Source organism: Telopea speciosissima, chromosome 3 (genome assembly GCF_018873765.1).
Source record: "Telopea speciosissima isolate NSW1024214 ecotype Mountain lineage chromosome 3, Tspe_v1, whole genome shotgun sequence".
Taxonomy (NCBI): domain Eukaryota; kingdom Viridiplantae; phylum Streptophyta; class Magnoliopsida; order Proteales; family Proteaceae; genus Telopea; species Telopea speciosissima.
The window spans coordinates 14,768,446-14,782,096 of record NC_057918.1 but is presented as its reverse complement, the minus strand read 5'-3'; the positions used below and the strand labels follow the sequence as shown (position 1 = coordinate 14,782,096).

At 38.5% G+C, this 13,651-nt stretch overlaps 1 protein-coding gene across 4 annotated transcripts; it reads left to right on the top strand.

Annotated features, from left to right (window-relative positions):
- The first annotated feature begins 1,027 nt into the window (after positions 1–1,027).
- LOC122654245 (uncharacterized FCP1 homology domain-containing protein C1271.03c-like) lies at positions 1,028–4,148 on the top strand. 4 transcript variants are annotated; one of them, XM_043848242.1, is made up of 8 exons: positions 1,028–1,248; positions 1,279–1,438; positions 1,493–1,697; positions 1,806–1,887; positions 2,030–2,096; positions 2,693–2,878; positions 2,964–3,024; positions 3,507–4,148. In XM_043848242.1, the coding sequence occupies exons 1-8, from the start codon at positions 1,028–1,030 to the stop codon at positions 3,740–3,742; spliced, it is 1,218 nt and encodes a 405-aa protein (XP_043704177.1). In that variant the 3' UTR covers positions 3,743–4,148. The 4 variants fall into 4 exon arrangements, with proteins under 4 accessions (XP_043704177.1, XP_043704176.1, XP_043704178.1 ...); XM_043848241.1 differs by having other exon boundaries at positions 1,028–1,438; XM_043848244.1 differs by lacking the exon at positions 1,028–1,248 and having other exon boundaries at positions 1,354–1,438; positions 1,485–1,697.
- Positions 4,149–13,651: the final 9,503 nt, after the last annotated feature.

The window sequence follows — 13,651 nt, the reverse complement described above, 5'->3', positions numbered from 1 at the left end:
ATCACAGGTCATATTGTTAACTTGTAGCTGTTGGGGAATAGCATGAGTAAGCGGTCAGATAGTTGTAATGGTATACCATTTGATGAATGCAAGACTGATTCATTTTTCCATAGTAGTACCATCAATGTTGGCAAGACTGATTCCTTTTTTCTTTTATTTTGTGTGTTAATTTGGTAGTATTAATCCTTAGCTTGTAGTATAACCAGAAAAAGAATCTCATACTTAGATGTTGGGGAGGAATTTCAAAACCCTATCTGATGTAGATAAGTCACTTAGAGAGTTTATTTTATTTATATAATATTGTTACAAGTAGTAGACAAATCTGTGGTTCTTCTTGCAACCTTTAAAGGCTATTGGGCATGATCTAATTTCCCCCATGCATGACTGTTCATAGGCTTGATTAAACTTTTCCCTAGAAGATCTTCCAGGTGGGTTGTTCTCCCTTATCTTGACTAACTCCACAGTGGTGTGCCTTAAAGCAGTATAAAATCTGTGGTTCTTCTTGCAACCTTTAGAGGCTGTTGGACATGATATAATTTCCCCCATACTTACTTCTTGCTTTTGATGATGATGCATTTAGGTCTTACTACTTTTTGGTGTTAGGGTAAGGAAATTAATATCGTGTTCCATTCTTGGGTGGAAGCTCAGATAAATTTAATGATATTACAGGATCAAATTGTGAGAAAGGGAGGTGCAAGAAGAAAGGAAGAAAAGGAAGCAAACTTCTTGTTTATCAGTGAGGAGGCATTGGAGTAGAATCGGAGGACGTGGACATCAAGATAGAAAAGGACAGGAAGAGCACACAATCCTTGGCTGAGATCGTGGAGATTCCCAATAGGCGATTCTGTTACTTCATTACTAACTACTAAAACTGCTTCTAGTGATAATAAAGTGCATGATACTCCTTGAAAGGATATACAGCCCTGTAGTCTCAGAACAACGGAAACATAGAAGTTGCTTTTCAAACAGTTGAGAATAACACTGGAATTAAAAGAAACATAACGAGAATCATGAAGTGTTCATAGGTATGATCCCAAAGGTGTCCTCCCGTTTGCCAAAGAGAGCAGATACTGTTTTGGAAAAGAATGAAAAGCGTGCCGAGACTAGTTCAATAATAACATATCAGAGGAAGAAAAAGGTAATAAATATTAAAACCTATCAAAGAAAGAAAAGAAAGTCATCATGCTCCTTACTTAATATTATGGAGCCAGACAAAGTGATACAAACTGTACAAAACAGTTCAATGGGAGAGGCCTCTGTTAGTTGGTCAGGTAATTCACTTTCAGCAGAGGAGAGCAAAGGGAAAAACAACAGAAATAATAGGGAAACCAAGGGTGAGTTGGAGCCAGTAACAGAAGGATGTAATATTTTCAGCAAAGGGAATCTAGAAGTATCCGTGACTAAATCCAAGATGGAAGAAATGCATCCTTCTTGTGATGTGAATGTAGTGAAAGATGATGTTTCAGTTGGTTCCATCAATAAAGAAGCCTATGTGAATGTAATGAAAGATGATGTTTCAGTTGGTTCCATCAATAAAGAAGCCTATGTTTTGGAGAAGTTACCGTCTTTACCAGGAAGATCACCCCATTGTTCCAGGAGAAAACTACTTATTCTTGATCTTAATGGCCTACTTGTTGATATTGTGCCTTTTATCCCTAATGGATACACACCAGACAAGAAAATTGCATACAAATCACGTAAGTATTGACTCTGGAACTTAGCTTTAGCACAATTTTGACCTTTGAAGGTAGATGTTTGCCTGTTTCCAACTTATTGCTTGGTTCTAACAATTTCTCTTGCTTCAGTTTTTAAGAGGCCATTTTATGATGATTTCCTGAAGTTCTGCTTTGAGAGATTTGAAGTGGGTGTCTGGTCATCAAGAAACAAGTACTTTTAAGCCTTTGGTTTGGATATATAATGTTCTTTCTTTCTTTTTTTCAGCTTGTTTTGGAATTTGCTGGTGGGTACACTTAGTGCTATGATACAGTTCTTTTCATGATGATGTCTAAAAGTTATTAAACTGCTGCAGGAGAAATGTGGACAGTGTAATTGATTTCCTTATGGAAGATATGAAGCATAAGTTGCTGTTTTGCTGGGTAAGTAAATTTGATTCTGAAATATGTATATTTGTTGTTTTCATTTGTTTTTGTACCGACTTCTTTTTTTAAAGATCTTAAAATACTGAATAAGCTTCCAACCAAGAAAATGAAAATGTGCTATATTTGTGAACATAAGATTAAAAGTTCTAATGCTACTTTTTCTATTGCTTCTTCTAACCCCTCTCCCCCAAAAGCTTATTAATGCACCAGGAATATCACCAGGATTGTGATGAACTTGATTACACAACATTTTCTGTTTTATTGATACTGGCAGTTTTATTGTGATAAAGATAAGAGGAAAAAGAAGTGTGCCCACTTCTTATCATATCATCTATATAAAGATTGCAAACTTCAGAGGTGGACAACTGTCCCCTTTATCTTCAGTCACAATGTAGCCTAGTTGCTAGGAGAATGCAAATCAATCCATGTAACAATGTTTGTTAAATCCTCCAGTGCTGCAATCACCTTCCTGCCCCAGTCACACAACAGTGAATTCTTAATTGCAGTGGAACTGAGCTAATTCAAGACAATTTAAATATAATTGATAATAAATTTTGTAGTTGTCTTCTGTTTGACTTAATTATTTTGTCCAGGACCAATCACATTGCACTGAAACAGGATTCAATACTATTGAGAACAAGCAGAAGCCACTTGTACTCAAAGAACTGAAGAAGTTATGGGATAAGCATGACCCTAATCTTCCATGGGAGAAGGGAGTTTACAATGAATCAAACACACTGTTGGTAGATGATTCTCCATACAAGGCTCTATGCAATCCAGTTAGGTTCTTCATCTCTAGGCGTTCTTTCAATGTTTTTGGATTCTATTCTTGTTCTCACTTTTCATTTTCTCCATGTCATTTAGCCACACACTGCAATTTTCCCATATCCGTTCACATATCTGGATAGGAAGGATAATTCTTTAGGTAAGACCTTCCCCAAAATATGATCTCTATTTTACTATTATTATTATGATGACAATGGTGGTGTTGGAAACCCCTTTGGTTCACGAAGGGTGCACCATAAGGACAATTTTATGAGTTCCAATTGTGTGTGTAATGATACACGCTTGACATGTATAGGGTGGTTTAACCTTGTAATGTGTCCACTTGGACAAACTGGTTGAAATCTGATCCCTGTGGAATACAATACACTAGATCATTCTCCTGAAGGGTCATAAACTAATGGTAAAACCTACAAAAAAGGAGTGAAATTTTGGCTTCATACCCTCAGGATGCCTAACAGTGGCTCATCAATTTGGTAGGAGTGACCACCCTCAAGGGCAAAAGGTCTACTCTTTGGTGATATGTTCACTCTTGTGTCTATTCTGATGAATATTAGAAAATACAATTTAGTCTTACCTTGTCCCATACAAATATGCATAAATTTCATGTCTGGTTCATGGCAGGCCCAGGAGGTGATCTTCGAGTTTATCTGGAAGGATTAGCCATGGCTGAAGAAATTAAAAAATATTTGGAAGAACATCCATTTGGTCAACGTGCTATCACAAGCAAGAATCCATCATGGGATTTCTACCTTAGAGTTATTGGGACAAAGATATCTGATGTACAACTTGAAGACAATGTCGATAGCTCTTCTCTCACCTCTAGTCAAGAGCTCTGTAAACTTAGTTCCAAATGTTGACCATCCTCGATGTACTGACCTGAATCCAGTTCAAAAGAGTGTTGCCTCAAGTGTAAAGATTGCCAGATATAGCTGCTGGTGCAGGGATGTGGTTAGTCTTTTCCAAGCGTATCTGTAAGGATAGCAGGAATCAGTCCAACACTGGGCCAAGCTCACCCTCGCGTTCACTCTTCTATATTAAAATCTGCTTGTTATGATAACCTTTTTAGGATTACACGGCTTACACGGCTACAATCAGTCAGGTTTTCACCTCTAAGAGAAAATCTATATAGTCTCTGACTCCCACATCCTAACCACCTGCTATTTGAGATGGTTGGAATTTGCGAATCCATAGTTATTGTTGTTCTTATTATAATTTATCTGTATTTTTACTGGTTCATTAGTAGAAACAGCGATTTTTGTGTGTAATCTCTCTCTCTCTCTCTGTCTCTCTGTCTCCCTCCCCCCCCCCCAAAAAAAAAAAAAAAAAAAAAAAGAAAAAAGTAGACGGGTGGGGTGTTTGAGGTGAAATTCTGAAATTTGTGTGTTTGCTTTTACAAGAGTTATTTATAACAATTAGTTATACTGAATGTCATTTTTTGTGAACTTCCCTGAAAGTTAGTTGAAGCTCGAGCTTTTGGCTGAAGAACATGTTTTGGTAACTAAAGGTTCAAAGTTCTTACGGGTTGTCCGAGTCTATCAGATGGGTATTCAGCTAAACACAGGTGGAGGGGTAATGATTCATATTCAAAACACTGCTTTGTTGACCTTTTGTCTTTCTCTCCCAAAAAAATAAAAAAATTCAGTGGTAATAAGTCTATATCGGGACGCCTCTATCCTGGCTATCCCAATAGGAATAACCCAAATCCTATCGAAAATTATTATCTAACCTCAAAAATGGTTGAATGGAGAAACAGGAAAAACTTGTTCACAAGAATAACAAGTTTTGTTTCTGGCATTTTGTTGGTAGGCTTTGTTGATTTGTCAAAAGAAGGATTTGGCTATGTAGCTGTAATAGTTTTTGTGGCTGCTTGTCTATATTTTGTCATGTGGACCTGTCATTTAGTATTTTGTTGGATAGATTAGGAATACCTCAAATAGGTTACATTGTTAGATTTGATAACTTATCTCAAGTATGTGACATATCAGGTATAGGGCATTTCCTCTTGCTTTTTAATGGGTTTTATTTTCAAACAATTTTGAAGGATTTTCTTAGAAAAAACTGCTATGTTAGCTGCCTTCTAATACAATCAACAAACCACCAACATTACTAGGGATCCATCTTGGTCCCTTTGATACAATCAATTGCACTTCGTGAGTTGGAATGGATATTCACATATTCATATTCTCTAAAATGGCCAGCTCTTCTACACCCGATTAAGATAGCCTCCAACTCATGGTTGATGACGAATGAGGGAGTGACAGCTGCCGTAATAGCAAAGATGACGTGTCCACTACTATCTCTAGTGACGTATTCAAACCCACCATGTCCCTCCCGAAGGGAACCATTATAGTTTAAGCTAGTAGTACACTGGCCTAATGGGGGCTACCCAATCGGATTTGGCTCTTGTTCTGCAGTGGCGGGAGCTGGAGTGTCTAGCCCAACAAAACCACCTAAAAACAGGGGGTGGGGTGATCATTTCACATGTGGGGTGGGGTGGGACCCACCAGTGAAATGACCACCCCACCCCTATTTTTGTTGTGGTTTTGCTGGGCTGGACGCTCCAGCTCCCGCCACTGCAGCACAGAAGCCTTTTCCCTCCCCAACAACAGCATTGAATAGAGGGGTGTTTGAAGATCAATTTGGAACCTTTACGGCCGGCAGGGAGTGGCCTCACACAGGCAGTGTGTGGACCCTGCTCGGGCAGTGGGTAGGATGGTCATTTCGCCCCTGCCTGTGTGTGGCCGCTCTCTGCACCCAGCCGTAGAGGATCAAAATCTAAAAATGTCACTAATGTCCCTTTGGATTGGAGAGGGGATCTGTTCCTGTGCTCTATAACACCGTTCCTCTTTATGTCCTTGGGTTCTAAGGGTAAAAGTTCAATAGCTTTGGGTAGAAGGGTAATAGTTCTTTACTGAATGCAGATGTAGGCATAAATCTGAATTCGGGGAATGGAAGGAAGAGAAAAGTGGGTTCAGCGGATTTGAAATTGAAGCTAGAGTCAGGTACGCTTAGGATACCCGATGCTCACAATCAGAACTAAAATTTCTTCCCCTTTTCGGTTTTTCTTCTTCGTTATCAATTTTTAGGGGTCTCTGTGTTCAATCAATCTCGAGATGTTCTTGTGTCAGGCTTCAATCTCGTTGCATAAATATTCTGTTAGGCTTAAATCTCTCTGTTTTCCACAATGGGATAGGGGTTAGTGGCTAGTTGATTGAGGTGAAGGTAGGTGCCGAGCCCCGGTATTTGGTGCTATATTCCAATTTATGGAGTGAAATCCGTACTTGTTTTCACAACTTGTGTAGAAGAAAGTTTCAAGTTTGATCAAAATGGCTTTCTTTCGAGTGGAAATGCTTAAAAGTTTTGTTCGATTCCGCAGGATCCCATGAGAAATAATTGCAAGGTGAAGGGCGAAGGAGGAGAGGATTGCGTTGACAGTCAGGAAGACTTAAGAGGAGATAGAAAATGGTTCTGAAATCATCTCGAAAAAGAAGTCATTGGAAGAGAAAGGATTGAGATCCTTGCTTTGTTCCGTGGTGAGACTACAATGTGCTGATAATGTTTGGAAGAAAAAGACTCAAGTTTCTGTGCTGGGAGTTGAAAAAGGTGATTACGAACCGTGCTGCTTTGGATGAAAATGTGGCGAACTTTGTGTATAATGGTGTCCTCTCTTATAAAAACCTTATACGGTTTGTGCAATGTTACAGGGTCAGATGGACAGGATTGGAAGTTGGAGGAGAAAAAGAAGCTAGTGAAGCATTGTTTGCCTTATGTGTACAACAAGAAGGCCTTAAACAAGACAACGAAGCCTACAGAAGGTGCAACCCATAAGGAGAGAAACAGAAACGAAGATAGTGCTTCCTTCACTGTTTAGTGAGAAGATAGAATCTGTTTGATAGAACCAGGAGCAAGTGGGTATTGTCAATGAAACAGTAAGGTGGAACAAGTGGGTATTGTCAATGAAACAGTAAGGTGAAACAAGTGGGCATTGTCAATGAAACAGTAAGGTGGAAGAATCAGATATCTAATGGGTTTGAAACTGATCACCTGGGTCAGCAACTGTTGAAGAAGACTACCTCAGAATTTGTTGAGACTCTGCAAAATCTACAAAAAGCACAAAATCATTCCAAAAGCACAGGTGGAGGAAAGAGAAAGTCGAAAAAGAAACCCAAGATATGCTTGAAAATTCTGATGTAGATGGAGACCTACTTGAGAGGGAGGGAGGGAGGGAGCATGGAACAGGATGGGAAAAGGAGGACAAGGAAGAATCAGATGTCCAATGGGTCTGAAACTGATCATCAGGGTCAGCAACCGTTGATGAAGACTACCTCAGGATGTGTTGAGACTCGGCAAAAGCTACAAACAGCACAAAATCATGCAAAAAGCACAGATGGAGGAAAGAGAAAGTCGAAGAAGAAAACCCAAGATATTCTTGAAAATTCTGATGTAGATGGAGACCTACTTGGGAGGGGTGGCCTATGGTTGCTGGCTTATGCTGCTTTAGTACTTGAAGAAAATCATGAAAAAGGGAGCATGGAACGGGATGGGGAAAGCAGAACAAGGAAGAAGATACATGATATGCACAGAAGTAAATATCAACTTTCGAAGCTGTCGGAAGAATGTAGACTGGGGCCACTTGTGTCTGAAAATCAGGATATTGGGCAAATAATAGCTGACAAGCATGAGAAGAGGGACATAACACAGCTAACAATGAAGAAGAAACTCAAGTCGTGTGATTTCCCTGAAAAAATTGAATTGGATCAAAAGTCATTGGAGGAGAATAATTTGGCGATGTTGCCAGGGAAAAGAAAAAGGATGTCTGTTATGCAAACAACAGAAAATCACGCAGAAGTTGTTGTGGTGCACAGAAAGATAAAGAGTAAGAAGGAGAGGCCTAAAGGCATTGAAAATAAGGATGCCAATAGAAAACTATTGGAGGAGGAAAGCCAGAAATCAGTAGTGAAAAGAAAATTTGGAGATTCTTTTGAAACAGAGGGTGGTCGGGGAGAAGGGAGCATCATGTGGAAAGAGCTGAAGAAACCTATTGCCTGTGAAAATGATAACACAGACCAAAATCCTTTGGAGCCAGATAGCTTGGATATGAACTTGCCGCAGGTTGAAGTAAGGGTGGATCCTGCTATTCATAGAGCAGAGAGCCATGAAGAAGTGAATGCCACAAATAAGAAGAGGAAGAAGAAGAGGAAGAGGAAGAGGGAGAAGATGCCCAATGATGTTGAAAACAGTGACCTGCATCAGCATCCATTGGAGGATGGCAACTTGGAGTGGCGGCCGTTGCCATTGGAACAAACCATAGCAAATAATGATGCCCATAGAACGCTGTTGGAGGGTGAAAGTCATAAATCAATGATGAAAAGAAAATTAGGAGATTCTTTTGAAATGGAGGGTAGTCGGGGAGAAGGGAGCATCGTGTGGAAAGAGCTGAAGAAACCTATTGCCTGTGAAAATGATAACACTTACCAAAATCTTTTGGAGCCAGATAGCTTGGATATGAAATTGCTGCAGGTTGAAGTAAGGGTGGATCCTGCTCTTCAGAGAGCAGAGAGTCATGAAGAAGTGAATGCCACAAATAAGAAGATGAAGAAGGAGAAGAGGAAGAGGGAGAAGATGCCCAATGATGTTGAAAACAGTGACCTGCATCAGCATACATTGGAGGATGGCAACTTGGAGTGGCGGCAGTTGCCATTGGGACAAACCATAGCAAATAATGAAGCCCACAGAAAGCTGTTGGAGAGGGGAAGCCATAAATCAATGGTGAAAAGAAAATTTGGAGATTCTTTTGAAACGGAGGATGGTCGAGGAGAAGGAAGAGTCACGTGGAAAGAGCTGAAGAAACCTATTGCTTGTGAAAATGATAATACATACCAAAATCTTTTGGAGCCGGATAGCTTGGATATGAAATTGCCACAGGTGGAAGTAAGGGTGGATCCTGCTATTCAGAGAACTGAACGTCATGAAGAAGTGAATGCCACAAATAAGAAGTTGAAGAAGAAGAAGGGGAAGAGGAAGAAGATGCCCAATGATGTTGGAAACAGTGAACTGCATCAACATCCATTGGAGGATGGCAAATTGGAGTTGCAGCAGTTGCCATTGGAACAAAGTATTGCAAATGCTTCTCATTCAACAGATAATGACAAAAGCACAATAGGGAAGAGGGCAGACAGGATAAAGAAGAGGCAGGATTATCATGAAAGTGATGAACTTGATCAAAAGCAATTGAAGGAGATCATGCAGGAGTTGCTGGCCAAAGTAAAGCCATGCTAGTGCATATACTATATAATATTATGACAACGTCAGAGCAGGGTGGAAGAAGGTAAAGAGGAAGAAGAAAGGTTTAATGCTCCAGGAAGCACTGATGGGGAACACAAGCTGCTGGAGGAGGTTTGCCTGTAGTTGCGAGTTAATAGAAATGTTAGTGTCCTTCACAGACAAATGACCGCATGAAAAATTTTTGGGGGGTGGGGTTGGAGAAAAAGAAGAAGGGGCTTGACACCCTTGAAAAGAATGGCCACAATCAAAGGAAGATGATATATTGGAATCTATTGAAGGAAGATATCCTGGAGTTCCTAGTGAGATGTCAGGAGTTTGCTCTGCAAAGGGTGGAAAATCATGAGGAAAACATAATGATGCAGAAAAATGGGAGTAAACCCTGGAGGCAGATAAGTTCCCAATAGCTTTTTGACTTCTCCTTCCTCAAATCACATGAGCTTGGAAATTTTCACAGGAAAGTAAACCTGGAGGCAGGGCGTATTTTCTTATTTTCACTAAAAGCAAGATGTATTTCCCACTCTTCCATTCTTCATTGCTTAACTTTTTTCTTGGCTGATTTCTTCTTCTTTACTTATTTAGTTTTGATTGAAAATAGTTAATGGTTAAGAGTTGAGACATTTTGATAATTTGATGGGAACATGTGTGTAGGTGGTACTGTGGTAGGCAGAGTACTGTAGATTGTAGATTACTTACAGCCCCTGTATCATTACAATGGTGCCAACTGTAAGTTGGAAGTATCAAAGCCTTCAAACAATTCAAGATTCTTGAGAGAAGTGATTGCAACCTATGAGCATCTTATGTGCTTATCATCCTGTGGTATATAGGGCATCTATTCTTTGAACTCATTTTTGGCTTGATAGACATGGTGTTTCCTTTTATTCTGCTATTCGTTTTTCATTTTTGGTAAAATTCTTCTGTTGTCCAGTTGTTAGTGTTTCTTCAATGTCAGACTCTTAACTGCTGGTGGAATAAAACTGAAGAAAGAAATGCACACCAGGGATTCAAGAATATGCCAGAAATGGAACGATTGGGTAGGCACTTCGACTTTATTTCCCTTTTTCATGTTCTTAACAAAGTACGTTTGGTGGTTCTATACTCTTTTTTTGGTTAATACTCATGCAAAGGGTTAACTTGATAAGTTAATTCCAGGTTCTGTTGGGTGGATTCTTTTCCTCTGATGCCTTTGACTTGTGCCTTAAGACCCTAACTTACTCTGTAAAAATCTTCAAGGTTCTTATTATGGTTTCACTTTTGTCCCCCCACCCCCCACCACCAAAAAAAAAGAAAAGAAAAGGTGGTATTGCTTTCAAAATTACTGAAGATATTGTAATCCGAAGTTGTAGAATAATGACATTATAGTGGAAAGTAATTTTTATTTTGACGTTAATGTTTCAAGTTACTGTTTTTGTATGGCCCTGCATTAACTATTATTTGTTAAATTTGAAATATTTCTTCTACTTCCTATGAATATATATGTATGCAATGGACTGACTGAAATGTTTCAAATGGGTTCAGTTACTTGAAATATTAAGGTAATAGAACTGAAAAAGATAAGTTGCAGCTTTGTAATCTTAGTGCTGATTTGCCATGGCCATAAAATTGGCTGAAGTTTTTTTGGTAATCAAGAGTGTTATAAATGAGAGAGTTTTGACTATGATATTTTTATTTTTAATCTCTCAAACTTAAATGAGTTTTCTTCATACAAATTTGTATAGTTTTGCTTGAATTGATTCAAAGGATATTCTTCTAGACTCTTTTTTTTGTTTAAAGTATTTTATTTATTTTTCTTGGCGCTTTTGTTTACTACTACTGCCAATTATATATAACAAAACTCGCATGCATTTGGAGAAGTGAAATCAATTGTTAATCAATGCAATACAGATTTTAAAACCAAACCAGACCTCGAATCTAAAGAATATGGTTCCGTTTTATTCTGGTGTTATAGTGGTTTTCAGTAAAAGTTTTGGAAAAGCAAGAGCCAAAAAATATGGCCTTACAGTTTTTCCCAGTTTGACTGCTGATTCAGTTGGGTTTTAAAAATTACCCAACGCATCTTTGAACGTTTCTAGAATTTTTCAAAATTTGTTCTATCAAGTCACTATGATAATAAGGCCATAATTTGATTGATTTTGGGTTTTATTTATCTATGGGAATAAAACTATCATTAAAGTTAATCACAGAAAAACATATGGTGAAGGTCTGTAGAGTTTTCTTCTGATTTTACTAGTTCTGGCCTTAGTAGCCAGTTTGTGAGCCAGGGCTATCAAGATCCTACCCTGATTTAATATGGTTACAGAACCAAAAGTTTTAAGAATAGCATAATATCAAACAAAAAAGAGAACAGTTCTCATGACCATTGGTGTTCTTTTTACTGCACCATCTAGTTTACCAAGTCTTTAAAATCAGTCCACACTTCTATGATGTTACTTCCCAATAGCATTGCTCCTTGAACTCATTGAAAATGTTCAATATTTCATTTTGTTTCGAATTCAAACATTCAGTACTAAGTTCTTATAGTTTTTATACAAAATTTAGTTTATTATTTCCAGTAACTCTCCATTTCACTTCCATATCTCTGCTATAGTAAATCAACATGCCCGTGCTATGATGCTAGTTTATCATAGAAAATAGATAATGAACCATGGTAGTACACCAGCCTGATGCATCCAGCAACATGGCTGGTCTGTGGAAGCCTGCCTCACAGCCAAATTTGGTGCACAGGTAAGCCTAAGCCTAAGCCTAAGAATGCCCCAACTACTTTTGAAATTTCAGCCAAATCCAAGTACACGTGGCAAAAGAGGTTTAACAAATGATAAAAAAAAAGTTGGAATAGGAGGCATGGATCGACCGGATTGTATCGGTATCAGTCTAGGCCGATACTGATACCTGGCTGATCCTGGATCAGGAATTGGTACCCGATCAAGAGTAAAATCAGCTTAATGAAAAGTAAAAGTAAAATTGATTGATCTAGATCGGTATAGGTGGAGACCGATACTGATGTCTCAGTCCTTGGTAGGAGCTAAACAGATTGATCATTGAAAATACAAGGGGGAAAAAACAAATACAAAGTGTTATATACGGTTGAGTTGAGTCACTGTATATATTAGACTAGTGGCTAATCTAGGGGTCCCTGCAATTCCAACAGTTGTAACTTGCCCTAATCATATGCTCCAGGGAAAAAAAACACAGTAAGTTTTCATGGACACTAATCAAGGAAATAAATTTCCTTGATTGCCCACTTGCCCCATGAAGAAGGTTGATGTAGTAAAATGGTATAGATTGGTGAGACTCAAATTTAATCATATTTCTTTTTGTTTATGATATTTTTTTTCTTTTTCAAGTGTACATTTTCTTCAACAATTTTTCAGAAGTTCTTATTTCGTTTTTAACACACCATCGGTGTACCATAAGCTAACGCCCACTGTCTATCTCTCTCTTCCCCCTATGAAATGACCCCCTTGCCGGCCTCCTGTATGATATCCCATCTCACATCCCCATTAATGCTGCCTACTAGTTTAGTACACACCGGCGGTGCTCCTATCCCTCTCCTTTTCTTTTCTCACTTGATTAAACTTTATTTTATCATTTGACTAACGTTGTTTGGGTCGAAACTTGACAAGTGAATAAGGTGTAGCAATTGACAAAAGTCGGCCCAACCAATCTACTGCATTGCAAATGTTTGGAGGTAAACTATACCATGCCCTTACAATCCAAACTTCAAAGTACTCTCATGTTAGAAACAATGGATGCACATACAGCCACTTAAGCTAGCATGTGGCCAACCCAATCTCATAGGTCAGGTAGGATCATGCCTTGCTTTTCAAGGGATATGGCATATGGGAGACAGATCTAATGAGGTTTAAATGAAGATATTTTGTGCAAGATAACTAACTTAAGAGTGGTCCCTTTTACAAACTGGGCCTATCTTAAAAATCAAGTTCGTTGGGTTCAATAATCAAACATAAAAACCTACCAAACAGGCTTCATTCAGATCTATGACTAAGGTAATGAGGTGTCGAAAGCAATTGTTTAGACCCCTTAACCAACTCCTGCAGCTTTCCAATGAAATGATACACATATTAGGGATATTAATTTAGCTGGATTCTCACCATTTGGTAGTTTCATTTCATTGTGTGGTTTGCCTTTTGACCTGCCTTGTTTTGGGCCTATAGTTAATTGTTAATTAAGCTTTGTTAATCACTTATTTATGTCTCTAATGATTACGATCCTTCCCTAGCAAATCTCGATCCGGTGTTATTCACACTCTTTCCACGTATAGGTTTAGATTAATTTCACTTTGTTTGTGATTAAAACAAAAAAAGGAGCAAAAAGTTGAAGCCTTAAACTTCATTTTAAGTGTATATGTTTCACTTATGATTTATTTATAGGACCGAGTTTTCTCCTTGACCTAGGGGTTCGGATGGTGTGGAGAAGGTATCAGGAAATAATTGATGGTATTATTGACTTCGTATAATAAGGGG